Here is a 27,783-nt window from a genome sequence, read left to right as displayed (position 1 = left end):
TGCAGTATTTAATGAGTTTGATCAGGTGTGTTTAAATAGGGTTGTGCAGAGCTGCGGCCCTCCAGGAACCGAGTATACACCTGTGCTTTAAAGGAAACCTGTGGCAAATTCTGAATGCCAAAAAACCCAGTTAATTATGATTTTGAACAGTTTTGAATTTCAAGGACATGTCCTCATAAACCACCTCATACATTGTAATACCTAGGTCATGTGACATTTTCCAAATATGTCCTCATAAACCGCCAAAGCCAGTACCTACACACACATACCATTGTCTTTGAATGCGACTTCGGACTGCAAAACTAAGAGGAGTGTGTTTCTGGCTGATTGAACACACCTCCTCTGAGAATGGCACTGCAGCGGCATACTATTACATGCTAACATGTCAAATATGGCAGTGTTTCCCAACCTTGTTCCTGGAGGCACATCAACAGTAAATTTTTTTGGATGTCTGTATTATCTGACCCATTCATTTCAGGTTTTGGAGTCTGTTCTAATGTTCTGATGAGTTGATTCAGGTACGTTTGATTAGGAATAGGTTGAAAATGTGTACTGTTGGTGTGCCTTTAGGAACAGGGTTGGGAAACACTGAAATATGGCACTATGTCAAGTACCATCTGTGAGCGGTGCTTATTTCTTTTGGTAAATGAGCGTGTCTGTGAGCAATGAGTGCTGGCGAAACATCTTCTGAACAACAATCCAGCAGGCAGATGGTGGATGGCTGTTATTGCAGCTGAGAAACCCGCAGCGGGGCGACACTGCTGAAGTCCAGGAAAAATGGGCCTTCCTGTTTGGGAAGGAAGGTCGTAGGGATGACATTGTAAATCCCAGCAGGTAAACTCTCAACCTCCATGTAGCAAAAACCGCATCTGAGGGCAAAGAGATCCAAGTTCTGTTATATAATATGGGATGGTAATCAAACGTTTCAAATTGATTAATAGAGCACAACATGCCTTGACTCTATTTGTGCAGAAAATCAACAAAGTTAACCATGCGATGAGGACCAGACTGTGGATAATATATTTTTCTCATACATATTTTTTAGTCATATGATTATTTTAACTCTAACCTAGATTTCTTTGTGAGTCTGTTTCTAACCATTTGCATGCTGGTGCTAAAATGGGACAATTTGCACGCTGCAGTTTAGTGACTGCATGTACTGTGGAGATCAAAATTACAGGACAACCTACAATTTCCACATCTCGAGGTCATTGGTAAGTTGAGCTTGCAGTGACCTCAAAATTTAGGAAATTGTACTCCTGTGAGGATAACGTCCTATTTGAAGTTCTCGTAACAGAAGTAAAAGAGCAGTTTTATAAGCACAATTCATTAGTTGCAAATATTCTAAAGCACATTACAACAACCATGTGATATATGAAAAGGAAAGAGTTAATCTGGCAACTGCTGAAAAATTCCTTAATTAATTATCTTCCACTTGTTACAAACCTGTTTAAGTTCCTATCTTCTGTTCTTCCATATTATCTTTTTTCCAACCATGGATGTCAATTGTGACTAGTTTACAACATTCTTCAAAATATCTTCTTTTTGGAAACTAAAGGTTTGATAAAGTTTTGAAACCACTTGAAGATGTTTAAATGTGACAAAATTTTCATTTTTGGGTGAACTGTCCTTTTAACTGGCCACCAAACTGACTGAAACTCTCTGAAATTAGGTTGTCCAGATGAAAGCAAAATGTATGAACCTTTCAGTCACAGCAAGCCAAGTTGATTAGGACCTGTTATTTCCAGAAAACAGCACTTTTTACACCGTCATAAACTCAAGACCCCCTAAAAAGCTGGTCGTCCACTAAAGGCAATAATAATAATTCATTACATTTTTATAGTGTTTTTTGGACACTCAAATTTTTACACATTTCTACACATTTTTAGGGGAATCTCCTCATCCACCACCAGTGTGCAGCATCCACCTGGATGGCGCGACGGCAGCCATATTGCGCCAGACAGCACAGTAGCTGATTGGTGGAGAGGAGACTGATGAAGTGATGAAGCCAATTATGATATGTGGATGGTTAGGAGCCCATGTTGAACAGAAGCCAGTGGGCAAATCTGGCCAGGATGCTGGCCCCTACTCTTTTAGAAGGACATCCTGGGATTTTTAACGACCACAGAGAGTCAGGACTTTAGTTTAACGTGTCATCCAAAAGACATTGCTCAGTGAGCAGTATAGTCCCCATATTGAGCAGTCCCCATCAATATACTGGGGCGGGCTTTAGGACCTACACAGACCTCAGACCTCAGGTTGAGTGCCCCCTGCAACCCTGATGGTCTCACTAACACCACTTCCAGCAGCAACCTAGCTTTCCTATGTGGTCTCCCATCCAAGTACTAACCAGGCACAGTCCTGATTGCTTCAGTGGATGAATATGTGTGAGTTGCAGAGAGCTAGCTGCCGGCAGAATGAAAAGACATGATAATGTGGAGAATCAAAAAAGGAAATTAGTTCAACATTGCAGCTAGAATTGCTTACCAGTCCAGCTATGAACAGGATACCGATCTCAGCATAAAGTGTCTAAACGTTAAAGGGAATTTAAACTGAACGCCCACTCTAGGTGACCATCGGCAGGAAGAGTTAAACGCTTTGAATTTGTCTGTCCACACAACATATTCAACACTTTAGTGATGAAAAAAAGTTTAATTTATTATATTTTAGTCTTAGTTAATTTATTATATTATAGTTTAATATATTACGTATTCATTAATTCGTTTCTAAAATTTGATCTCCACTGTACATGGATATACGCAGGCGAGGTGACATTTAGCATACCAAATTTAAAAACACAAGATTTTGTTGCAAAAAAAAAAACAGTTCCAATACAATTAAACATGCAAACAACGAGGTTGTGTCGTTAGAAAATTTGAATTCTGATTGAACACTGCAGCATCCTGACAAATAGTGGGCATTATTTTAAGTGCAAACTGCACAGTATGCACTAAGCAGCACACTAGCAAACACAGCCATTGTGCTTCATTATATGGGAGAATGCACAGAGTTTGAAACACTATGGGCTCTGCTTCTGCTTCAGTCATTTTCATGTAAAATAAAGCATTTCTTTACCGGTAATCTCCGCTCGCTCTCTTTTGAGAGCCTGATGATCCAGAATCCCCTGTAGTCGATACGGTCACCACCTCAAAGCCCACGCTGTACTGCCTGCAGTAAGAAAGCCAAGTTCATTTATATTCACAGGCATCACACTTTATCATACATCCTCACACAGCGAAAGTAGACAGAGAGACAGAAGGACTCTGTATGTGTGTAGGTGTGTTTCCGGGAGAAAGCCTGTCCACGTCACTCCGTGTCAAGGGAAATCCTATGTCCTGTCAGATTTCACCATCCTCTAAAAGCTAAAATATCTCTTTTTTTGGACATGTTATAGCTATTATTAGAAATCTGTGTTGCCTTATTTAACAGAAAGTGATGTTTAACAGAGCAAGTCTTTCCTATTATGTTTTTTTTTCTGGAGGAAGTCTTATTTCTTTTAGTTTGGCTAGAATAAAAAATATATTATATATATATATATATATATATATATATATATATATATATATATAAAACCCTTCTGTGGTCCATATTATTAGCCTCCTTTTTATGTCTTGATTAGTTAGAGAACAGACCCCTGTTTTCCAATGCCTTGCCTAAAAACTTAACCTATTTAAGCTCAGTTAAACAGGAAGTATTTGAAAAAGAATTTAAATTTCACAGAGAGGCTAATTTTGTCATCAATTAAAAATAAATACACATCTATCCAAAAGTTTGGGGCGAGTTGGATTTTTTTGGTTTGCGCTCACTAAAGATTACATTAAAAAAATTAACTAATTAATCACACTTTTTTTGAAAATTAATCGCGATGTAAATGTAAAATTGATGTAAACTCAAGACGAAAACTATTTAAATTCAAAATATAATTGTTTATTAGAATTTTTGTTTAACTTGTAACACAGATTTCTTCATGTAAACAACACACCCACAATAAACCATCAAGATCCTGGCTTGAAAGCCATATTTATTACAGAAAGAAAATCACAGGCATGTTAATGACTTTTGAATTTCAAAACAATCAATGCTAATAAAAAAAAAAAAATGATTTCCATTATGGATTCTAAGTGAACTACAAAAAAATTTCAAAATACAGGCATTGCAAATATGGAAAATGGAAAATTATAATAACAATAGAGTATTGAATCCAAACAATTGCACTCATTGTAAAGTTGTATTGCTGTGAGTTGAGAACATTAATTATAAAGTAGAAACAATTTTGCTTAGTTCTCTTTTACATTCAACCAGTTGCTAAGACAGTCCAGTCTGTTGACATTATCGGGGGACAATGTGGACCTTTTCTTTTGAATGATGTGAGCTGAGAGTGCAACGCAATCTCACAGCAGTTCGTACCTTTTTGATTTAGTGGATACGGACAACGACGTTTAGGCAGGTTTGTGCACACACAGACACACACACATAACGCGCGCAGGACAGCGCAGCTGGAGCGACTCCCTTTAGATTCAACAGGCATAATCGCGTTCATCAAATTTGCCTAAACTAAGCGCTCTGAAATATGGCTGTATTTCACAAGGATTCTGACACAACAACGCAAAGCAAACGCTTTACAAAACTTGCATGTAAGGGGGAAACAGGTCAAACTTACTGAAACATTGGAGGGCGCATGCTGAAAGGACTTCATCTGGCACTTTCTGAGTACATTAACATGGACACCAATACTCCGATTTTAATATGATTAAGATAACACTCTTATTAAGAGTGTACCACGTAGACTCTAGTTTTCTGTCTGTTCGCCATGCAGTATCAAATTCAATTAAAACAGAAGTCGAAAGTTAAAAATGAAACACCCGAAATGAAGCTCTGGAGAAAATGCTGGATGCCCTGGTAATGCGACATTAATTCTTTTATACTGAAACTTGCCTTCAAAAAGTGCTTCCATGGTCTTATCCATATTTCTTTGCATGTTGAACACATGTCGGATACAGCAGGAGAAAAAAAAACTGCAACTGCGTTAATTGCGTATATTTTTTTAAAATTTGTAAAATATTTCAAATTAATCGCAAGCGTTAACGCACAAATTTTGACAGCACTAATATATATATATATATATATTTATTTATTTATTTATTTTATTTTATTTTTTTAATACTGTGATGGCAAGTCTGGATTCTTAACAGCCAATTAGCTCAGATTTAGCACAGAAATTATTTTTGGCTGTGTTATTTAACATTTAATTTACAGTTGATTTATCAGAAAATTGATTAGAATTATTTATGACCACTATTTATTTATCAGACATTTAAGCAAATATTTAAAAATCTCCCATGTACATCATTGTCTCCAAATTTTGGGGCATCCTGAAACATTTTAACATACAATAAATGCAGCATCAAAGTCTGCATATCTGAGTTTTCAGTAAAATTGTGGGATCAGAATTATTTGGCATTGTAGCACACTTTAAGCATTTGTTTTCTTACTGGTATCTGATGATCTACAGGCATTTCTACAAAGAGATGACTGATGTTAAGGCTGCGGTTACTTTTTGCCCCATAGACTTCCATTCATACGCATGTGAATGCAGCAGACCAGAAACGCAAGCTTGTGCAAAATCCCATCATATGATTGCGTTAGACCAATAGAAGATCAAAATGTGACCTCTCACTACAGAAATGTAAAATATGGAGCAATCGCTCGCTTTATCAATGTCAAATCATCTTGCTTTATCCCGACCGTTTTTACAAAATAACAGTCTGACCTGGAGCCGCGGAGTTCGATGAGCAGAGGGCCTGGTTTCTCCATGTTGAGCTGGTATATGGGGTTGTTCTTGTAAGTGTCTTTGTAGTTTCCACAGCCTCCAGCACTGGCACCCTTCCACTGGCCATTTATCTATATATAAAAAGAATAAACAGAGAGATGTTCAATAATCTGGAAACAGCTTGCAAATAAATGTCCACAAACAACAACAACAGTAGAAGGAGTAGTTTGAACGCACCCTTTTGGTGTTGGTGAAGGGTGTTGGGATTTTGGAGAAATTAAATTTGCACACTGAGTACACCTGGAAACACATTCATGACAACAGTTAATATGATTTAATTCATATAAATACAAAAACCAACATACTTGATTGCATCTTACCCTTAATGTGTAGTTGATGGTGTTTTGTTTCTCATACTGGGAGACCACGAGTGTAAAAGTGTGAGTTCCTGGACTGGTCAGCTTGATCTTGGTCAAATAGTGAGGGCTGTTGATCCTGATGCCATCAATGTAGGGAGGAGGTTCAGCTTCAGAACAAAACAAAACAGAGTGCAGAAAAATATAAATAATGCACTCTTTCCTCTCTGTATGCACCAGACAGTTTATTATAAACATCTTTCGATTCTTAGTGTGGTTCATACAGGTGAGTGGGCCTTATAAACCACCTTCAAATGACACAATATTTTCCTCTATGTATGCACCAGACACTTTCTTACCAACTCTATGTTTCTGGAAACAAACTTGCAATTTTTTAGTGTGCTTCATGCAGGTGAGTGGGCTTTACAAACCACCTGTAGGTGACACACTCTTTCACACACTCTTTCCTCTAAATAATAAATAATGTAAAACACGCTACCAGTAGATAAATATAAACACTCAACAACAAATTTGGAATTACAAATTTCAATACAGAAAAAGAATAGAAATTACTGTGGCATTTACTGTTAAATACAGAATGAGAACAGAAATTACTGTGGCATTTACTAAAACAATATATAAAGGGATCAAATGAGCAATACAAACAACTGCATCACTCTAATTTGGCAAGTCAGTTGGCATTTCTGTGTGGAATTTGCATGTTCTCCCCGTGTTTGTGTGGGTTTTCTTCGGGTGCCCTGGTTTCCCCCAAAGACATGCATTACACTGTAGGTGAATTGAATAAACTAAATTGTGCCGTAGTGTATAAGTGTGTTGTTGAATGCAAGAGTGTATGGGGTGTTTCCCACTGGGTTGTGGCTGGAAGGGCATCTGCTGCATAAAACATATGCTGGAATAGTTGGCGGTTCATTTTGTTGTGGCGACTTCTGATAAATCACAGACTAAGCCGAAGAAAAATGAATGAATGAGGGGGAGTAAATAGTGAGAAAATTTAGATTTTTGGGTAATCTTTCCCTTTAATTACATTATAAAAACTGCTTGAGTATATTTGCAACAAAGAACCAAATGTGACTTAGATTTTAGAATATAAGGTACACACAAATTAACTTCCTCTGTACTTAAAATATACATATATGTGCTAATTTACCTGGATAATAGACTTTCTTTCCATTGGTCTTGTAAACCACTAAAGTAATGAACTCCCGGTTTTGAGCAAAGTCATCCTTAGGAGAGAATCAGAAAGAGCATTGTTAGAAGTAGTACCCCCGGTCTGATAATAATAATGCACTGTACTGTGCTGTGTATTTTTACCTTGTCAGTGATGTGTCTGGTCAGCAGTACCCATACAGCAGCGCCCCCTTGAGGACACTGCACCTCCAGCTTGTACTGAGGGTTATTGGCCAAACTGTAGACGTCCTTCACCGGTCCCTGTTTGCCATCCCAGCTACTGCAATGCCATAATACACACACACACACATAATACACACACACGCCAAATCTGGAGCTTATCTAACAACATAACTTACTATAATGGTGCAAAAACATTTACACCCAACTTTGTTATAGAAAAATAATAAATACAAATTTTAAAAAGAGGAAAAATTAAGAGAAGCAAAAAAAAATAAAATAAAACAAATTTAGTTGAAATTTTGTAGGTTGTAATTTGTTTTGCAATATTTAGCTTGAATTTAATTGTATTATCTTTCAATTTCTAAATATGTTTGGTGACAAAAATAATATTTTTATAAATATATGTTTAATAAATCTGTTTTGTTTAAATGCACCAAAATACATTGCCTAAAATCACTGAGAAATGGATACAAATATTCATTTTCAAAATGAGGTGTACTTAATTATGCAGAGCGCTGTACATATCACATCAATTATGGTTTATGAATCAGATTTTTTTTATTTTTTAGGGGTTTTCACCTTTATTGTATAGAACAGTAGAGAGTATTGACAGGAAAGCATGGGGAGCAGAGAGAGGGGAAGGATCGGCATAGGACCGTGAGGCGGGAATTGAACTCGGGTCGCCGTAAGCACCAGAGTGCATGTGTCGACACACTAACCACTACACCACTGGCGCCGACTTTATGAATCAGATTTGATTTGTTTGTTTTACAGATCACATTTCTTAAGAATGTGGTTAATGTCATTTCAGTGTGAATTTGCATTTGTAAAAATCTAATTCGGAACTTGGAAGGCCACTAAAGTTAGTGTTTAGTGTTTACGTCTTTATTTATAAGCTGAAGTGAATCTGTGCATTGGGGAAAAGCAGAACATGAACAGCAACGAGGAGATCATTTCTACAAAAGTACCGCTCAAGTTTTGGTCATATTGAGCTGTTACTGAAACATTTCTGTTCTGACACAGTGTTGTTTCTTTAATTCCATATTAATTGAGTGATATAGTCATTCTAACACAATAATTAACAGTTTCTGTATTTTGTGTTTAATGGATGTTTTCCGTTTATTTACGGTTATGAAATGCATTATGGGACCTTGATCTCTGCTCTGTTGACTTCTGAGGTTGAAAATTCCACTCTGCAGTTTAAAGTGATTTTTATTGACATTTTAGTAGTTTGTAACAAAACGCTTTATAATAAATAATATATTTATAGAAAAAAGTTACCAAAATATCAGATAAAGTACTGGCAATTTATTTATTGTATCCTATGGGACACCATAGACACTCATTATGAATAATACTCAGAATTAGGGCTGTACAATTTATTGTAAAATTATCATTTCATCGCGATTATAGTAAATGCAATACACATATTGCAGGCATGTGTGATAAATGAAATTTCTGTTATGGATTGGTTGTTTATGTAAATTTGACCTGATGGATTCGGATTCCTGCCTTCCAATCCATCCCAGCATGGATCAACGTTTATCCTTTTTCCTATTACTTTATTAATATGATTATTTGAATCAGTATTTAATCTAGAAATGATCTTGACTAATGAATAAAGTTAACACATTGCTTATTATAAGAATGTTTAGTGCATTTGCCTGTCTCTTTGTAACTCCATTTTCAGGAGATACCAAACCAGATCAGAAGTCATGGAGACCTCGAGTGGAACTGAAGGGCTTGATGATTGAAAACAACTGTTTTCCTATTTGTATTGCTATGTGTTAATACTGTCTAAAGTGATCTTGATATTATAATTATGTGTTAATTCTGTTTAAAGCGATTTTCCTTTTTATTCAGATAGCCTTTGTGTAGTGAGAATAGAACTGCCTGAATGTAGATCACACCGTTTTTTTTTTTACCCAGTTTTGATAAAGACAGCTGAAAGTACACTCAGCCTTGGGTAAGAAACAGATTGTACTTTGAGTGTGTGTGTGTGTGTTCTATTCGATTGTGGATCCTTTTCACATGTCTGAGGTCAGCTCTAAACAGTCTAAGTGAATGTCTGACCTTTATATGCTTGAGATATTGTTCTGAATTGTACGCACGCACCCACGTTGAAATTTCCCAAGTCTATTTATGTTTTAACCAATCAGGTTAAAACACCTATTTGTATGATGCAGTTAATGATGTTATGTTAAAGTATAATTGATGTTAATTTATGTTAGCAGATGAACTTTATGCGAGTCTTGATGAACCTTATGCGAGTGTTGATGAACTTTATGCGAGTGTTGAAGCTGACTTCTGCTGATGAAACTGCAAACTATCTTCAGTAAACTTTATTTATTTGAATCTCTGACTCCGGCTCTTCTTCATCTGACAGACTGGTCATTTTTTGAGTTAAAACTGTAAATTATCCCTTCAAACCAATCAGATGGGGCTTTACTTTGTCCCCAGTAGTTGTTGTCCTGCTATTGGCTGGAGCGGCCCAAAGGGTGAACCCAGAGCTGAAAATAGACACTAATGGCAGGAGTCGAGATAAGAGAGAAAAATGACAACAGCCAATCAATCAGAGACAGAATACCTGCTGAGGTTTTAGCTCACTCATAATGTTTTAAAGGCTCTAAAAGGGCTCAATTTTAATGATCTAGGCGCAAAGTCTAAAACGCATGCAATTCACTTTTGCTATTTTAAGGATGGAAAATACACTTTGTGCTGCGGTGCATGGTCTAACAGAGTTGTGCTTAATCTCTTAATGAGTTATGGGTGTGTTTTGAGCATAACGTGCATTAAACCAATCAAAGTCTCATCTCCCATTGCCTTTAAGAGTCAGTTGCGGTGCACCATGGCGCAATTGCTATTTACATGGCGGACTTTGTAGGTGGAAAAACTGAACGCTTCACTAGCGAGAAAACAGTTAAGTAGACCATCTGTGCGAGCATAAAGAACGAGCCTCCTTTATTCAGCCTCTTTACTTTCTCTTTACTTTACTACTTTACTTTAGACCAGCTTTTAGTTGGTCAATGGTGCGGTTTATTTCAGTTCCTCAAAATAGTAACGCGACAACAATGCGCCTTAACACACCTCCTTTATAGACCGGCTGTATGATAGGGCCCAAAATGTTTTCACCATGATACAATTTTTTAAAAGTCTGAATTAGATCTGAAAAATGTATTTTACCTGTTTATTGTAATATCATTAAATAAATGAATGATTTTAAAACATAGCTAATAAAAACTGAATTTTTCTAGGGAAATGTTATATCTTAGTAAATATTGTATTGCAATACTCAATACAACAATATCGCATATTTTTCCAGTATCATGCAGCACTACTCAGAATACAACTAAGCAACAAGAAGCCAAACCTGTGAATACATGAGGACTCTTTGAACAGTGCTGGATTCCAGCTCAAGTAGATGACGTCATAATACTGGCACAAGTCTTCCCAGATAATCCAAAACACCCCTTAAATTAAAACACACATGCGAGTAAGAGCTTCTTGAAAAACGTTTGTCTTGAGTCATTGTTAGTTCAGCTCCGGCTTACCATTGTCAAACTTCTGTGCGGTTTTGGGGTCAAAATTGAGGTATTTGAGAAGATCTGGCGTCCAGTTTTTTTCATCGCGTTCGCTATAGCAGCCTTTCCACCTGAGGTGACTCCACGGGTTCTTCAGCTGAAGGAAACGTTTTTCCTAAGAGAAGAAAATGGAGGTGATGATAATATCATGAGATAATCTATGTAAGATACATTTCTTGTAAGAGATTTTCACCTTGTATTGCCTGATGTCTAGTACGGCGTAAGCATGTGTGGGCACTAAACCCCATCTCTCGCCCTCCTCTTCAGTCATGACCCCTGTGGCGGTGGTGATGAGAACATCTCCTCTATGAAACCTGCCAGAGTAGATCAGACTATTAAAATCTTGCTTTTATGTTATCACTTTAACATAATTTAGTTAAAATAAAAAACATTGGTCACACTTTATATGAAGGTTTCATTTGTTCATATATTTACTAACATGAACTAATTATGTACAGGGTGGGCCATTTATATGGATACACCTTAATATAATGGGAATGGTTGGTGATATTAACGTCCTGTTTGTGGCTTGTGGCGCATTAGTATATGTGAGGGGGCAAATTTTTCAAGATGGGTGGTGGCCATAGTGGTCATTTTGAAGTCGGCCATCTTGGATCCAACTTTTGTTTTTTCAATAGGAAGAGGGTCATGTGACACACCAAACTTATTGGGAATTTCACAAGTAAAACAATGGTGTGGTTGGTTTTAACCTAACTTTATTCTTTCATGAGCCCTCTCACATATACTAATGTGCCACAAACTGAATGTTTCCCATTCCCATTTTATAATGATGTATCCATATAAATGGCCCTCCCTCTACTATACTTGTACACCATTTATTATTCATAGTCCAACATTTATTAATGAATTCTTAACATCCAAATTCACGCTTGTTAACATTAGTTAATGCACCATGAGTTAACATGAACTAACAATGAGCAACTGTATTTTCATTAATGTTAACTAACATGAACCAATACTGTAATATATGTATTAATCATTGCTTGTTTATGTTAGTAAATACATTAACTAGCATTAACTACAATGAAATTTAGATAAAAAAAAAAGTTTTAAAAACATATTTCTAAATCACTACAATTAAAATAAAGTGAAACCACAAAAATAAAAGCTCAAATTTCATAATTTATTTAAAAACTGTAACAGTAAATGAATAAAAAACCAAACCTGGTACAAAGAAGTCTTAAGTTGCATGGGTATATTTGTATGAACATCCAAAAATACAAAATAAAAAGTCAAAATTATTAATTTTCATTCATGCCAAAATCCTCACAATATTAAGTTATGATCATGTTACATTAATACATTTTTAAATATTTCCTACTTTAAATATATACAACAACTTACCTTAAATATGTATTAAATATGTCTAAAATGTAGATTAGTGATTTGTATTGCTAACAACTTAATTGGTATAACTTTAAAATTGTTGTTTTTTTGAAACCCTCAGATTCCTGATTTTCAAATACAGTAGTTGTATATTGGCCAATTATTGTCCTATCCTAACAACCACATTTCAATGGAAAGTTTATTAATAATTCAGCTTTCAGATGATCTACAAGTCTCAGTTTACAAATGTTGACCCTTATGACAAGCATATACAATTTGAAGCACTCTTTGTACATACTATAAATGAGCAAGTAATCTTAAAAAGGTCAGAAATCAATACACACCAGTGCATTGTGTGTGTTCTGTAAACGTGTGCTCACCTCTGGTAAAGCATGCGGAAAGTGTCATCTTTGTTAAAGGACTGATTGTCTGAGTGCATAGCAATACGCTCGGGGATCCAACCAGTGAGAGCGTGTAAATCAATATTCTGACATGGGAAAACATAAAAAGCATCACAATTAGCATCACAACATTAGAACTCACAATAACGCAGGGGATAATCTCAACGTGTGCTGTGTTAACTAAATTCATTTGTAGTTTTTTTTAAATAACTGAATGCAACAGAGTGAAAATTTGTGTAGCTTCTGTAGAAAAAAATATTAATTACAAATAAGGATGCATTCCTGTTCAAAAATTTGGCACAGTACAATTATTAAATATATTTTTATTCAGTTAGGATTGCACTGAATTAATCAAAAGTGACAATAAAGATATTTATGAAACAAATGTATGTTGATCTTTTAATTTTTGTTTAAATTTATCAAAAATTTTTGTTTCCACACAATCAGTAGGACTGTTTTTAAACTTGGCAAGAACAAAATTTACTTGAGCACCAAATCAACATGTCAGAATGATTTCTGAAGGATTGTGTGGCTCTGAATTCTAGTGTAATGGCTACTGAGAATTCAGCTTTGCATTCACATGAATAAATTGCCTTCTAATATACAGTTGAAGCCAGAATTATTAGCCTCTCATTATTTTTTTTTTTATTTTTTAAATATGTCCCAAATTATGTTTAACAGAGCAAGGAAATTTTCACAGTATGTCTGATAATATTTTTTCTTCTGGAGAAAATCTTATTTGTTTTATTTCGGCTAGGATAAAAGCAGTTTTTAATTTTTCAAAAGCCATTTTAAGGTCAAAATTATAAGACCCTTTAAGCTATTTTTTTCTCAATAGTCTACAAAACAAACCATCGTTATACAATAACTTGCCTAATTACCCTAACCTGTCTAGTTAACCTAATTAACCTAGTTAAGCCTTTAAATATCACTTTAAGCTGTATAGAAGTGTCTTGAAAAATATCTAGTCAAATATTATTTACTGTCATCATGGCAAAGATAAAATAAATCAGTTATTAGAGAGGAGTTATTAAAACTATTATGATTTGAAATGTGTTGAAAAAAATCATCTCTCTGTTAAACAGAAAATGGGGAAAAAAAACAGGAGGGCTAATAATTCAGGAGGGCTAATAATTCTGACTTCAACTGTATATGAAAATAGAAACCAGCAATAAGGAATAAGAGACCTCTTTAAAATATACACACCAAACATATTAAATATTGTAAACAGTTATTCACTATTATATGTGGCAAAATAAATAGCAACTTCCAGGACACGTATAATTTTAGTATCTGTGCAAAACTTTTTTTCTAATGTAAACATACAAATTTTGTTGACAGAAATGTTGGGTTTAAAACGGTATTAGAGTCCAAATGCCACTTACAGAGTTGGAGCCAGGGAAATCATAACCACCCATGACCTTCATATAGGCCTTCTCGATGAGCGATACCCAGAGTTCATTGCGATTACTAGAGTAGGAGCAAAGCAGCTCGCCATTGCGGTCCACAGGGAGGAAATCATCAATGATCACCTGATAGACAAACACAAACATGAACTATAGCTAACAGTAGAACCTATAAAACTTATCTGTAAAACAACAATAGAATCTGTAGAACCTGTTCATCTTTAAACTATGACGAAGGCATCAGGCAGTCCATCCATTACTGGACACTTTACTGATTTTTACCATCTAAAATGACTAGTTTTGTGGTGGCTTTTCACATTTTTTGCTAAATTTGCGCCATCATTTGTGTTGCTTTGCTGTGAAAAATCAATCAATCAAACAATCTCTTAATTTAATTTCCATTTCTAACCTTAAGAATCATTGAGCTCTGTAATTTATAAGGAAATAGTGAGAGAAACAAATAGATGCAATGTACATGATCAAATGAAAACATTTTGAGAAATCTCTTCTATAGATCAGGGTTCAAACACATTTTTACTACTAAAAATTCCATGGCTTTTCCAAGACTTTTCCAGAACTTTCAAGTACACTTTCACAACGTAATGTTTCATGTAATGTCTACATATACATGGTAAATAATAAGAAAAACAATGACGTTCAAATTCATTACAGCTGATCACAAAACACGCACCAATCTATTTTGTTTAAATTTGTTTTTATATTGATTTTGATCATGCTTACACAGTACACACAATGTGAGAGCAAGTTTTTGGCCAAGGACAGAAAAGAAGTAAAGTTAACTAACCTATATTCAAGTTAGGGTTGCACAATATATAGTTTCAGCATCGATATCGCAATGTGCGCATCCGCAATAGTCACACTGCAGTATATGCAATGTTGGGATTATAGTTTAATCATTATAGAGTAAATGTTTAGCATCTGCATGCATTTTTAAAGAGATAGTTCAGCCAAAAACCACTCACCATTTTCATTACACTCTTCACTTGTTCCAAACATTTATGAGTTTTAGTTTTTTTTTTTAAATAAACACAAAATGAATATAATTTAATAACTCCTATAGTACTGAAAAAAGTGAAGTGTGAGTAAATAGTGAGTACATTTTAATATTTGAGTAAACTGTCCCTTTAAGGCCTGTGACTGTGAGAACATTTAAACATTTCAAATTTTAAAACATCCAGCCACATGAAATGTTTTGTAACTTAATGTTTTGTAAAAGATAATAAAGTACAATGAAGACTGTGCATTGTTGATTATTCCACATCTGTACCTAAATAGTGAATAACTAAAAAAAACTATTATTCACTTTTATCTTTGCTATATTTTATTTATCTATGCTTGTAAATTATTGGTTGTATATTATTCGAGATTCACTCCTCTACAAAATCCCCCAATCAATCCAAATAAACCTGTTAAATCATCTGGTGAAATTGTATTTACATCGCAATATATATCACAGAAATACAAAATACCGTAATGTCAGATTTCTCCAATATCGCGCAGCCCTAATTCAAGTACCCGGATATTTGTTAAACTTCCACGATTTTTCCAAAACTTTCTCTGTTTTTCTGTTTTTCCAAAACTTTTCCAGGCCTGGAAAATGCTGTGTCAAATTCCATGACTTTTGCAGGTTTTCCATGACCGTATGAACCCTGATAAATGCATGATGTATGACAATCGCCATTATTGGCCAACTGTGTTGGATCCTGTTTTTCCCATTATTTAATCATAAAAGTATGCATGTAAATTTTTTACCAAAAAATTACTAATTTTACTAAAGACCGATTATATTGAAATATAGAGAAATAATTTATATTTACATGCAATTTACATAGTACTTTACTATATTGTTGTGAAAATATAGTGATTTACATTTGTGCCCATTTAAATAATGTAACCACCAAATTGATATATTTGCCGTTAAGTAAAATTGAGCTTGTTTCTTTTTCTATTTTATTCCATATTCTCACTATATTTCAAATATGCCATTAAAAACCTGATGTATCAACTGTAATAACACCCAATGTAGTCAAATATAATCAAATGTAATACGTTTTTGGTCATTGAAATAAAGTTAAAATAAACTATAAATATAATAGAGAGTAATCCATATATGTTTTAGAAACAGACTCTTTTCTGGCATATTTTAGTCCAGATTAAAATGTGGAAAAATTTGGAAATCTGCAGTAACTTACAAAAATTGCAGTGTGATCTGAATTTTTTGTCATTTGCTTAATTAAAAAAATGTTGGAATGACAAAATCCTGGAGGGACTGAATAGATGAGAGAAGTTGAATCTGAGGCTGTGCACCTTTCTTGGGACGCCATTAATATGCAGCTTCACCATGTACTTCCCACAGGGGTTATACTCTGGCTCTCCCTTCCTGTTCTGCGGGTAGATGATGCTACACAAACACACAAACATACATTTTACATCACTGCAGAAACCACTTGACTTATCACTATTATGTATTTATAACTAATTAAAGTGATTATCAAATTAAAGGTGCTTGTTCAGGAATTTTTTACAGTTCATTCTAAGCACACCAAGCATGAATCAGTCCATGAGGAATCTAAAAGAAAATCTGAAAGTTACATTAAAGGGATAGTTCACCCAAAAATGTGCTTACCCTTTACTAGTTCAAAACCTTTCTAAGTTTCTTTCTTCTGTTCGCCACTAAAGAAATTTTGAAGAAAGCACTGACTACAATAGTATTTGTTTTTCCAACTAGTATAGAAGTCAATAGTTACAGGTTTCACCACAGAATGAAGAAAATCATAAAAGCTTATAACCACTTAAGGATGAGTAAACAGTGAGTAAACTTTCATTTTTTTGCATGAACTACCCCTTTAATACATGGCTTATCCTATTAGCGTAAACTAGCACACCCATTGTACCTTGTGATTAACTTTTTGCTGTAGCGTCTCTCGTATGCTGCGCTGATGGCCAATGATGCAACAAAAGAACAGTCTGACACAACCGTCTAAAAACATGGACAAACACACAAACATTACACAAGATAAAGCATATGCTGGATCAGTTGGCAGTTCATGCCGCTGTGCCGACCCCAGATTAATAACGGGACTAAGCCGAAAAGAAAATGAATGAATACTGATTAAAAATGCTAATTCACTCGCTCCCAGCAGGTGGCGCCCATAGAACAGCATGAATAACAGTGTTTCCTTGGTTACCGCAGTAAGCGAAGCAGCATAAGCATATCTGTGTATTTTAAAAGCTTCTTTTTAACATTCAATAATGTTAATGTGAATGCTGAGGAGAATAATGACTCCTCACTGTAGCCAGTTTTTAAAATACTTGAAAAAAATAATTCACTGATCACAGTACATAGGAAAAGGTGGATAGGTACAACTAGAATTGGCTAAGTTAACTGTTAGTGTTAACTGGTTGTCAGATTGTTATTGAAAAGCAAACGTAGCACAGAGATGTGTAGTGTGACCTGCTTGATGCTGAAGCTGGACACAGTGAAGATCATTGTGGGGTTATTGCAGATGTCATCAGGTCGAACCCAGCGGGAAAATATGGCTTTCTGTTTCGGCGACAGAGCTAGTTTCCCACATCTGTCGCTATGTATAAACACAATCATGGAAATCTTTTGAGTATTTCATGCAAAATTTTAAGGCCACTACACTTAATAAAACTGATTTGGCTCAGTACTTTTTTATGTTGTAGAAATAAGATTGTTTTCTTCACTAAGACTGCACTTATCGGATCAAACATATAGTTAGAATAGCATGTTTGCTAAATATCATTTGAATGTACACAAATTGTTGATATTTATATGAAATTCATTTACCCCTGAGTTGGCAAAACAAAATGTTTAGTTTTCAGTGTTAATTATTTTAATATTCTGACTTGCTCATCCTTTCTTATGAATCATTTCCTCAAATGTTTGAAATTAAAATAAAAAAAAAAAATTCACTTCAAAAGTTCAAAAGATCAGCAATTAATTGAAATATATACTGCTTTTTTTGATACATTTAATGAATTCTTTTTCAATAAAAGTTTTTTATGCTTTCAAAATGTATAGATAATATATAGTTTTTGCCCTGAAAGCAAGTACAGCTGTTGCATTATAAAATGAAAAACAGAGGGTGTCAGTGAAACAGCTGTATATGTATAAACTTCACCTAAAAAAACCCACAATACTCACGAGAATGGAACAGGAAAAGCAAAACGCTCCCTCAGGTCAACACTCATAAAGGGAACAAATTCAATCCCATTTATCTTGGAGGTCTTCCTACAAAACACAACAGAAGTAAAAAAAAATTATTAGCAATTTTTTATTTTGCCATTTGAAGAATGATTTTTGATATCAAAAATCCAAAACCAATCAATCAATCAATCAATCAATCTATCTATCTATCTATCTATCTATCTATCTATCTATCTATCTATCTATCTATCTATCTATCTATCTATCTATCTATCTATCTATCTATCTATCTATCTATCTATCTATCTATCTATCTATCTATCTATCTATCTATCTATCTATCTATCTATCTATCTATCTATCAATCAATCAATCTATCTATCTATCTATCTATCTATCTATCTATCTATCTATCTATCTATCTATCTATCTATCTATCTATCTATCTATCTATCTATCTATCTATCTATCTATCTATCAATCAATCAATCTATCTATCTATCTATCTATCTATCTATCTATCTATCTATCTATCTATCTATCTATCTATCTATCTATCTATCTATCTATCTATCTATCTATCTATCTATCTATCTATCTATCTATCTATCATATAAATATAAATATTTGAAATGCCACAAAAGAAATAGCAAAAATAATATAATTATACTTAATTAAATTATTGTTGCTTTTGTCCATGGTTTTACTATTTTAGCAGGTTTTAGATATAAAAAGGTATGAAATATAAAGAGGGAAAATGAGCAGGAAAAATTAAATGTATATGACATTATGCTTGCTCTGAGGTTACCTGAGCACCTCGATCTCCTCAGCTGTGTAACGCTGGCCCTGCGGCTCACTGGACTGCGCTGCTCGCACCGGCTGAGCTTTGTCATGGATGGAGAAGTCTGGACCGAGTGGAAAGAACTGTCTAACTTGAGCAGGACCTTTAGATGCAGATGATCCGGGCTTGTCCTGATTCGCAGGTTTGCTAACTGAGTCTTTCAGTCCCTCTGCCCTGATTAAGGTATAGGAGAGATGATTTTTATATTCATTTCAATCTATTTATAAATGTGTGATACACGCAGGTTTAATATTAATAGCTGTTTAATAGCTGATACTTTACTCACAATATTCCATTAATTTGACATGAATGAACATTTACAGTTATCAATGCTGATAATGGTTGTTCTGCTTATTTGTATAGTATTATACAACTTATTCCTACTCTCCATGATGCTTTGCTTCAATTACAGGAGTGATTTTATTAACTGTAAACAATCATTATTTTTAATATAATGATGAAAATAAGTGTTTTTAAAAAATTTATTTATTTTCATTTATTTAAAATGTATTATTAGAATAATGAGCAGCAGACCAACAATAACTTCAAAATAATATAGCAAATAGTATATTGTAATTATGTAGTAATATAATATCAAATCATATGAAACAATATAATATAATATAATATAATATAATATAATATAATATAATATAATATAATATAATATAATATAATATAATATAATATAATATAATATAATTAATAAAATACAACACAATACAATATAATTATAATACAATATAATTAATATAACATAATATAATATAATATAATTAATATAACATAATATAATATAATATAATTAATATAACATTATAATGTAATGTAATAAAATACAACACAATACAATATAATTATAATACAATATAATTAATATAACATAATATAATATAATATAATTAATATAACATAATATAATATAATGTAATATAATATAATATAATATAATATAATATAATATAATATAATATAATATAATATAATATAATATAATATAATATAATATAATATAATATAATATAATATAATATAATATTCTTGCACAGCAATATTACGAATGTGTTGTATTTTACTGAAGTGTAGGGAATACAAAAAAATAAATAATAATAATCTGATATGCTAGCGATACTATTGACATGTTAAAACTGTGCCATCCAGTTCAGCACTTAATAAATTAAAAAAAAATAATAATAATAATAATAAATAAATAAATACAATTAAAAAAATAAAAAAATTAAATTAAATTAAATCAAATTAAATTAAAAACGTGTCCTATAATAACCTGGAATTTTCTTGTGAGAACTTTCATGTGTGGGTGAATATTAAGGGGTTAAAACACCAGGTGTAACATTATTATGATGAATAAAAATGAAAGGACAAACTCAATAGTACCTCTCACTTATTATATATATTTGATATTTGATTACTTGTTATTTGGATTATTTGTAACACAACCTAATCATTTAAAATCACTTTGTTTCAGATCAATTGAATGCAAGTTTCACAAACTGGCAGTGCAACACAGTAGTAACTTGCAAAAACATCACCTATCCAGAGCCTGTCGAGCAAGCTGCTTCAGTTTCGCCTGTAGTGCTGGATCTGACGTCTCATTGGACTGTGTGGTAGAGAGAAAGATATGAAAGATTACAGGCCTGCGGCGCCGTTTCTAATTACCAGAGGTGCCCATATAACCGTCAGTCAGAGATATGAAACCAAAACAACCAACTTAACACCAACACCTGTTGCACAGACTGACAAACATTACTTCAGAACTGCTGCTAGTGTTTGCTAGTCAACACAGAACAGCTACTGTTCTTTATTTACAATACTGTCTAAATGTTCTTTACAGTGCATCTGTAAAGTATTCATAGCGCTTAAATTTTTACATATATTTTTATGTTACAGCCTAATTCAAAAAGGGTTTAAATTAGTTTATTTCCTCAAAATTCTACACACAATACTCCATAATGACAGTGAAAAAAGATTTTTTGGAAATTGTTGCAAATTTATTAGAAATAAAAACCCTGAAAAATCACACTTGTTCTTTACACGTTGTTTTAATCTGCCTCCCGTTATTTCTTTAGTTTTAGTACTTCATATTGCTTTGTCAAAGTTGTTAGTGCCAGCTTGTTTATTTTCATTAATTTTCTTTTGAAATTCATTTGTTTATTGATAGTATTTGTTTTTCCCAGGGGATTTGGAAAGGTAGAGGTCACGTGACTTACATCCTTACAACACCTAGCGAACCTGTGTATAGACACACCAGGGGCCTGTTCCATAAACCAAGCTTACAGAAAAAGCCAGGCTTATTTTGGTAAATCAGGTTTATTAATGGCGAATTCGGTTTCATAAATCAAACTTAAGATAGTTTAAACTCAGTTACTCTGGCAACTAATGCTGGGAAACTAGCCTGGTCTGGGGCAGGATAACTCTCAGGCTAAGTCAAGTTCAAGCTTAATCAAGGTAATATTAACATTCACCTGTCAAAATTTGATGCCATTTTAATTCACCTAACCTCTTAATAATGAATAAAACTTTAGTCACTTAATAGAATATATACATACACCAAACATCTTTAAGAATAGAATGATAATACATTTAAATTCAAGTTATTGCAAACAAAACACTACTTTTTTATATTTCTGTTGATTTTTTTCCTTGTTAAGTAATATTTTATTTAACATTTTCCCCCAACATGTTAATTTGGGTGTACTCATTTTTGGACTGTGATCTTCAGTTTATTTTTTGTTAGATTAGTTCCAGATTTTGCTTTGGTACTGAATAATCTAATGTATATGCATAAAGATATAATTGTAAAGCCTCCTGTAGAAAATATTCATTTAAAAGAGAGATCTATGAGGGGTGTACTTAGCTATATTTATATATTGTATATAAATTACAAAAATTTGTAGAATTTAAAAATATCAATTAAAAAAAAGATTAAGAAAGCACTGACTGATATAAAGATGTAGGCAGTAAGCGTGCACTCTCTCTCGTGCGCACTTGTGCACGATTTCAATGTTTTGTAACAAATATTTAATTTACCGCTAATAGGCCTAAATAATATTTTAAAATCTGCAATTTCCTGTTAGCCTTCATACTTGCTTTGTTGCATCCCGTACTGTAGTTTTTGATTATTATGTTTAAATTATTATGTTTGAACTCTAAAAAACAACGTTGCTCACTCGCTGTGAACATTGCTGTCCCTCATTTCAGAGATCTTTCAGTTCTCGTAGTTGCCATGGTATCATACAACATAATCGATGGATCTATGCTCGACCTTCAGTGTTTCACGACAGTAACGTGCATCAGCAGTTATCTAGATTATTTAAACTGAACTCAGATTAGTTAGATCAAATGATCTTTAACTTGTTGTTATGGAACCAATTTAAGTGTGGACGTTAAGTTTGGCTAATTGAAGTCAGGTTTTTGATATTAATCCCCGCTTTTCTTAAAGACTTTTATGAAACAGCCCCCAGGTTTAGGAGTGAGCGCTGTTTTTGTATTTTTCTATTTGGTTAAGATTAGAGTAGGTAAGTTAGAGCATGCAAACGCCGAAGACTTGCTTTCTATTATTTTGTTTTCAGTTAGGTAAAAGGGTTATACTGAGTTGGTTTGATTTTTGGTTTTGTTATTTTCTTTTCTTTCAGCGCCCCTTTTGTCCTCGTCCCTTGGGGAGATTACTGTTTTTCTATTATTTTGTTGGTATAAATTGTATATAGTTTACCTTTTGTGGCTATCTGTTGTTTTCTATATTATTCTTTTTTATTACTGCTATTTTCTGTTTATGTCTGTTTTTTTGCATAATAAATTATTTTTGGCAGTATTTTGGTTGATGCATGGTTTTTTTCTCCTCCCGCATTACACAAAATTGCCACAATATAAATACATTGTTACATACTCCAGCCCCTAGAATAACATCGAGAAGTCGTAACAGCTATTTTTGAAACAAAACTAAAAGGTCATGTTAGACTCAGCTTTAAAATATCCGAGTCAAAATTCCATAATCATATATCTATGCACTGAAATTTATGTGGATTTAAAGTATTTAGTCAAGCAATTAAATAACTTAAGCTAGTTTTCAGATTAAGTAATTAGAAAAGTTACTTAAATACAGTTGCAATGACGTAGTGAGTAATTAGTGAATTACTTTTTTTAAGTAACTTACACAGCCCTGATTATCAATGTTGTTGCTGTCACTATGGATCAATTTAATGTATTCTATAATGTTAAAAAAAAGTATTATTTCTCAAGAAAAAAAAATAAAAATCAACCCTAAACCTCTGAACAGTAGAATATACTGACATTTGACTTGAATAGTTTCTCCAAATATGAGGACTCACCGCTTGAATGCACAACTCCACAGCCTGAGTGTAGAGCTCAATGGCCTCATCTGCATTTTCCTTCTCATCCTCTTCAAAAGCCTGTGTCACCAGGAAATACGCCCTCTCCAGATCCAGCTGATGCTTGCTCTTCAGAGGGTCACTGCTCTGTGCTTGAACTGATCACAGCCATTCAGACAATTAACACAAAGGTCTTAACAATGTAATGCTTTAAAGAATAGTTCACTCAGAAATCAATCAAAAAATGATTTGAATAAGTTTCTATATTAAAATAGATCCCTGCCTTAGTAGTTGGGAAATAAAGACTTTTAGTTTTAACCAATTCTCAATTTGGTGTTCTCAAAGAGGCAATCCCTATCAAATTTGTACTGCTTAATTTTTTTTGTGAAAACCATAACAGGTTTTTTTTTCCAAGACACTTTCACAAATAGAAAGGAAGACATTAAGATGAAAAAAACTTTGGGGATGTTATTAATGTCTTTCTGTCACTTTTGATCAATTTAATGTGTCCTTGCTGAATAAGATGATTAATTTCTCTACAAAAGAAAAAAATAAATAAATAAGAGTAGTGATTCTCAGTTTTTTTTTTAGACCCTTAATTATCTAACACATATTCAAAGGCCTCCTATATAACCTCAGGTATTTCCAGACACTACTTTTTCATTCAAGTACTTTTTCATGAAAGTTTTTCATTCAAGGTTTCATTCAAAGGCTCATCTGTTGGCATGGTTATGTTTGCAGTTTGCACAAATATTTCAAATTCAAACTGTATTGTTTATAATTACTATCTGTGTCCAACATTTTAAAAATATCCAAGAAAAGGCTAACTGTCTGTAGGCCTGTTTTTTTCTTACTGATATTTATAAGCATTGCAGAATCCTTGTATATTCATTTTTTATTTGCAAAATAGTGTTGCAAGTTCTTAAGTTTGGACGTATGCAGCAATTATCAAACATATAAATTTATAAATTATTATAAGGTTCAGGCAGTTTACTTGCTGTGTTTTTCCCTCGACACATTCATTACTAAATATAATTTTTTTCTAAGCCCTGAAATCGAACCACATCTTCAACATGTGATACTAATGGCTAAAATGAACACCTACAAGTCAACATGGAAAATCTTTTATTTGGGACAGTCCTGATATAACCTAAATTCTGGTGTTTTCCTCACACAAATATAACAACTGGCATTTTCTATAGGTCGGGGGTTCCCAAACTTTTCAATTCGCGACCCCCAAAATAACAATGCCAGTGACTTGCAACCCCAAACATCCTCTGAGGTGGTTATAAATATATAAAGCTTGCAAACAACGATGCACACATACCAATAGGTGCAAGTCTATTCGTCGTTTAATTTTGGAGAATGCCACTCGGAGATCCTCCTCCATGTTTAGCTATGGTCTGAATTTATTTTTAATATATGTGAGTGATATAAAGGTGTCTGACAGTTTAACCTAATGCCATAAAATCAATCTTCTGCATCTGATGCTATAGCTGTGTCTTTAATATAACACAATTACCCCACACAAATAAAAGGATCGTAACAAAATCGAAAGGATGATGGTTTTTTATTAGCTTTTTTATGTAACTATTTTTTTTCTTCAGTAGCTTAGTTGTACTAGTTTAATAAAATGAATTAGATTTTTGGATATCAGCAGGAAACCCCCGCTCATGGTCCTGCAACCCCCACTTTGGGAACCACTGCTATGGGCTATCTTTATTTTTCTACTGCTTTTGAATGAATTTAAATTTCAAAAACTAATTTTAACTCATTCAGAAACTTGAAATCATCAGTGACCTCATGCTAAAGAGCAACTGGAAAAATAATTCACCATTTAAACATTTTTAGAAAGTCACACAGCTTTGTAATGACCTAAAGGTGAATAATTAATGATCGAAGATTAACTCATATGTAACGTTGTTCTCAAACTACATCTAACAGCAGAACCAGGAAGAAAAAAATGCTGTGAGTATGAACTAGAAAATCTAGCAGTACTCATCTGTGATTCCCAAAAGCTGCATTAGTCACAGCACTTTCAAACGAGGTATGGGCTATGTAAGCTTTCTAAAGGTTGGGCCACGGAAAATTTGAGCAAAATTTCTTCGTACTACAACATGGAGGTGGTTTCCCGTTTGTTTATCACTAAGAACATCAGACAAATTTCAGCCCTAGTGAATTAACTTAAAAGTTAAATCTTAAAGTGGCAGTGGACCCTAAAATCCAAACTTTTATGAGTTTCCTTTATTCTGTTAAACGCAAATGAAGATATTCTGAAGACAGCAGAAACTCTGTAACCATTGACTTCAATTGTAGGAAAAACAAATACTATGGATGTCAATAGCCACAGGTTTTGAGCATTCTTCAAAATATCTTGTGTTTGAAAGAACTGAAAAAAACAAGCCCATCATCCCATAAACAATACATATTAGAAGTGTTATCATATCCTAAACTCGAGAACCTTAAGTATACCATCCAAGGCTCTACAGAAAGTCTTATGAGGTTTAGCAGCATTTTCCATCCTATATTGAATGCTCAGGGGCTACTATATCCTAATTAAAAGCTGATCCTAACTATCTGATAATTATAATTACATTTTTTATTCGTATATTATTATTTTTCTTTTCAACCTTCCCTTCCTCTTTCTTTATGGGGTGTGAGTATGTTTGTAGCTAAGATTGAGGTAAAGCAGGTTTAATATTCGCACATTCGTTCAGTGACAACTTTATTATGTTGTCAATATTGTTCACCATGGTAATTGAAATATTCAGTCTAAATCACAAGCAAGATTAACTTCAAAACAACATTAACACTATTTATTTGACTTAAACGATATCGTACTTTGATAGTTATAGGCTGCTAATATGATTTCACTATTTAATATTTGCTAAGAATAATTTTCTGAAATAATATTATTAAGGAGAAAGTCTGAATGTGTGAATATAAAACCAACTTTACCTCAATGTAGTAAGTACTATGTTAATATGTTGTTCAATATTTGTGTTGTGAAAAGGTCATAGTTGATCATAAGATTATGATTATTGAATATAATTGAAAAATCAATAAAAAATATTTAAACAATGTGTTTGAAAGAACTAAGAATCTCACAAAGGTCTGAAACAAATAAAAGGTGAGTAAATTATGACAGAATTTAACTTTTTGGGTGAACTATCCCTTTAATACTGACAACAAATCAAAATTTTTTTGTCTTATTTTAAGTCACATTTGCATGATATAATGTACACTGACCTGCACTGAGAAGAGTCTGTACTCTGTCCAGGTACTCGTTCACCTTGTCTTGAATGTTCTCTAGTTTGGATCCAGCCATTCCTGCATAGATGAGAGCCTGGGCAGCCTCCTAATCAGAAAATCAAAAATATTATCAACTATATAAGCTTAATCCAAATATACTCCAAGCTGAAAGTGAAAATGAATGAAAACTTAACGTCAACATTTACATAGCATAAAATAGACAATTTTTTCCATTGAATAATGTGACAATTGATGGAAATTCAAAACAAACAACTTATTAAATCATCTTTCAGTGTTCAAAATGAGTCTGTAGCTTACCTTATAATAGAAAACCGCTTCATTGTATTTCCCTCGTTGATCATACAAAACAGCTGATTTGGCAAATTTAATAGCGTCGAGTTCAAGAGCTGTACAATCCATGGTCGACGTTTATAGGTTTAATTCAACTCTTATACATGGCAAATCATTTTAACCTGTTCATTATTACAGTAGAGCTGCTCCTCTGAGGATTTGCGTTTCTTTTTCTTGAGTTGTTCTCGTTAATGTGAACTTCCCGACTTCTAACTAACGAATAAAACGAGGCGAGACTGGAAAATGTTAATTCCGAGGCGCTTTTAAACTTAGTTATTCTGAATATTGTGTGATTATACAACGTTTTAACTTGCTACGATGACATCAAAACAAATCCTCAAACCCACAGCACTTCCGGATACGGTGGGCGTGTTGTGCTGACGATGCCACGAAACGTCATTCGAGGACAGACCTGTCCAAGTCTTTTCAGCGAATCGGTTCCTTCAAATAGAGCCTTTCGATGAACCGGTTCGAAAACAATATAAAGGTTTTAATTTCTGGTTACATATCTATTACTGCATAATATAGTATAGTAACAACATATACAACATATAGTGTGCATGTTTCTG

General features: G+C 33.5%; 1 protein-coding gene across 1 annotated transcript; it reads right to left on the bottom strand.

Annotated features, from left to right (window-relative positions):
* capn7 (calpain 7) lies at positions 1 to 27,569 on the bottom strand. Its single transcript, XM_056475581.1, has 21 exons — positions 27,182 to 27,569; positions 26,861 to 26,969; positions 23,612 to 23,769; positions 20,816 to 20,883; positions 19,233 to 19,439; positions 18,422 to 18,508; positions 17,708 to 17,834; positions 17,148 to 17,233; positions 16,561 to 16,654; positions 14,212 to 14,358; positions 12,806 to 12,912; positions 11,272 to 11,392; positions 11,049 to 11,193; positions 10,868 to 10,967; positions 7,459 to 7,594; positions 7,295 to 7,370; positions 6,151 to 6,296; positions 6,008 to 6,070; positions 5,771 to 5,901; positions 3,076 to 3,168; positions 1 to 869 (listed from the first exon to the last, which is right to left on the bottom strand). Exons 1-21 carry the CDS (start codon positions 27,281 to 27,283, stop codon positions 725 to 727), a joined length of 2,448 nt encoding a protein of 815 aa, XP_056331556.1. The 5' UTR covers positions 27,284 to 27,569; the 3' UTR covers positions 1 to 724.
* Positions 27,570 to 27,783: the final 214 nt, after the last annotated feature.

Source organism: Danio aesculapii, chromosome 16, assembly GCF_903798145.1.
Source record: "Danio aesculapii chromosome 16, fDanAes4.1, whole genome shotgun sequence".
Lineage (NCBI taxonomy): Eukaryota > Metazoa > Chordata > Actinopteri > Cypriniformes > Danionidae > Danio > Danio aesculapii.
The sequence above is the reverse complement of the archived record's forward strand: the minus strand, read 5'-3'. Positions and strand labels throughout refer to the sequence as shown.